General features: G+C 28.0%; 1 protein-coding gene across 1 annotated transcript; it reads right to left on the minus strand.

The window, feature by feature from the left end:
- Positions 1-1745, minus strand: LOC140431947 (uncharacterized). Its single transcript, XM_072519814.1, has 2 exons — positions 1697-1745; positions 1-1608 (listed from the first exon to the last, which is right to left on the minus strand). The coding sequence occupies exon 2, from the start codon at positions 1468-1470 to the stop codon at positions 301-303; it is 1170 nt and encodes a 389-aa protein (XP_072375915.1). The 5' UTR covers positions 1471-1608; positions 1697-1745; the 3' UTR covers positions 1-300.
- Between the last annotated feature and the right edge of the window lie 345 nt (positions 1746-2090).

Raw genomic sequence — 2090 nt, forward strand, 5'->3', positions numbered from 1 at the left:
TTTGAAAATTTAAAATAGAATCTAATCCGAGTAGAATATCGTACTCAAAATATTCATCATTAATTACAAAAAGATTAATATTTTTCTCAATTTTATTAATTTTCAGTTTTGCAATTAGTTTTCCTGTAAAATTTGTTCTGCCATTTATCGTTTTAAACATATTCCTATCTTCTTGAATATCTAATCCTAACTTTCTTGCCACCTTCGAATTCAGAAGAGTAACATTTGAGCCTGGGTCATAAACTCCACATAATTCTTTATTATTTAGGAATACTTTTAATTTGATCAATGGCAGCAAATCTAGTTTTTTTGTTCAGTTACTGTTTCATTTAATGTCTCCTGTATAGCAATATTATTAATATATTTAATATCATTTGATTTGTTTTCTTTTGTTACCTTTTTATCTTTTTGCTTTAAACGGCATATTGCCTCTGGATGAAACCTCCCAGGGAATCCTTTTCTATCACAATATTGACAAGTAGTTTTCTGTTCTTCTGGTATTATAGTAGATTTTTGATAAAAATTTGGTTTTGTCTCCAATTTATTCTTCTTTTTTATAACTAAACTTTCCAATTTTCGTAATTCACCTACCAATTTTTCCATTGTTGTAACGTCAGCTCTATTAATATTATCTTGTATATAAATTGGCAAATTTGTTACAATTAAATCAATTAGTATATCAATGGGAAAATCATTCTTTATATTTAGCAATAAATTTTCTTTACGAAACGCATAATCAACAATACTACCACCTATATACCTAAAAGAATAAGCTTGCCTATGATTATGCCAACCTGTTTCACAAAAACTATCTAAAAAATTAATTTTCCATACCTCAAAACTGTTATCTAAGCCTAATGTTATTATTTTTGATTCAAACCATTCTTTTGCTATTCCATCAAGAAACAAACGTAGAATCAAAATCTTGTCTTCATCAGCAACCACCTCACATCGCAAACATTCTGATTCGAAGGTCTTGAGCCATGAATTCATTGGAACATTATTTCCATCAAAATTTCGAAGTACAAAATCATCTTTTATTTTTTTTAAATTTTTCTTTTCAACTTTAGGTAAATTTGTGTCATTAAATTTCTGGAGCAACTCAGCAAATGATGGAAATTGTTCAGCTGTTTCTATCTTCTCATACACTGGTAATAAGGTCTGTTGTAAGTACTCACTTTGATAAACCACATCACCATCTGAATCAAAATAAATCTCCTTCAAATTGTCTTCTAATGCTATAGTACATGTTCTAAAGGATCCTCTTGTTTTCATAGATGCTAATATATTCTTCACTTTTTTCAGATGAAATAGTTCAGAATGATCAATTTGAAGTTGTTTTTCAAAGGGGATTTCATAATAAAAACGGGACCCTGTTGGCTGCAGCCACTTAAATTTATATACATTTTTCTTACTATCACTACTGTTTGCTTCTATAGCCATGCAAATTCTCATTGATGTAAAATTCATTCTTAAATATCGTTTTATCCAAATAACGGCTTGGAAATTTATAGTTATCACTATATTTTTTTTATCAGCTTAAGTTCTTGATTTATAAGTGTAATATCATACCCTTATTCATGTGAAGAGATAGCAGTTTGAATTCGTCTAAAAAGAGTTTATTATCGTTAAAATTCTACAATATAAATTATTAACAATAATAACATAACTAAAATAACTTAACAAATATACAAACCTAAAAAGAGAATCAAGAACAATGCTATTTCTTACGCCATTAAGTAATTTGACAATTGTACCATACAATTTACAATATGTCAATGTCAATAAAACTTAAACAGTCATACAACCTAAAACTTTAAATAACTAAAAATAACTAAGCCCTGCTGTTTCACTTAAAATAAACATAGGTTTACTTTAGGTTATTAGAGCCAATTATATAAATATATATATATGTTTGATTAGATGGGATTATGATATTAGAAAATTAACAGGAACAACGTGGTCTCGAATAGCACAAGATAGAAAAATATGGGCGCAAATGAGCGCAAATTATTAGAACAACGTATAACTAAGACATCGTCGAATAATAATAAGAACATAAAATAACATTGAACTCTGAGATAGCGCGT

Source organism: Diabrotica undecimpunctata, unplaced genomic scaffold (genome assembly GCF_040954645.1).
Source record: "Diabrotica undecimpunctata isolate CICGRU unplaced genomic scaffold, icDiaUnde3 ctg00002328.1, whole genome shotgun sequence".
Classification (NCBI taxonomy): domain Eukaryota; kingdom Metazoa; phylum Arthropoda; class Insecta; order Coleoptera; family Chrysomelidae; genus Diabrotica; species Diabrotica undecimpunctata.

Bases quoted from the DNA above. Each gene is read 5' to 3' on its own strand.
- LOC140431947 (XM_072519814.1), bottom strand. From the start codon at position 1,470: ATGAATTTTACATCAATGAGAATTTGCATGGCTATAGAAGCAAACAGT.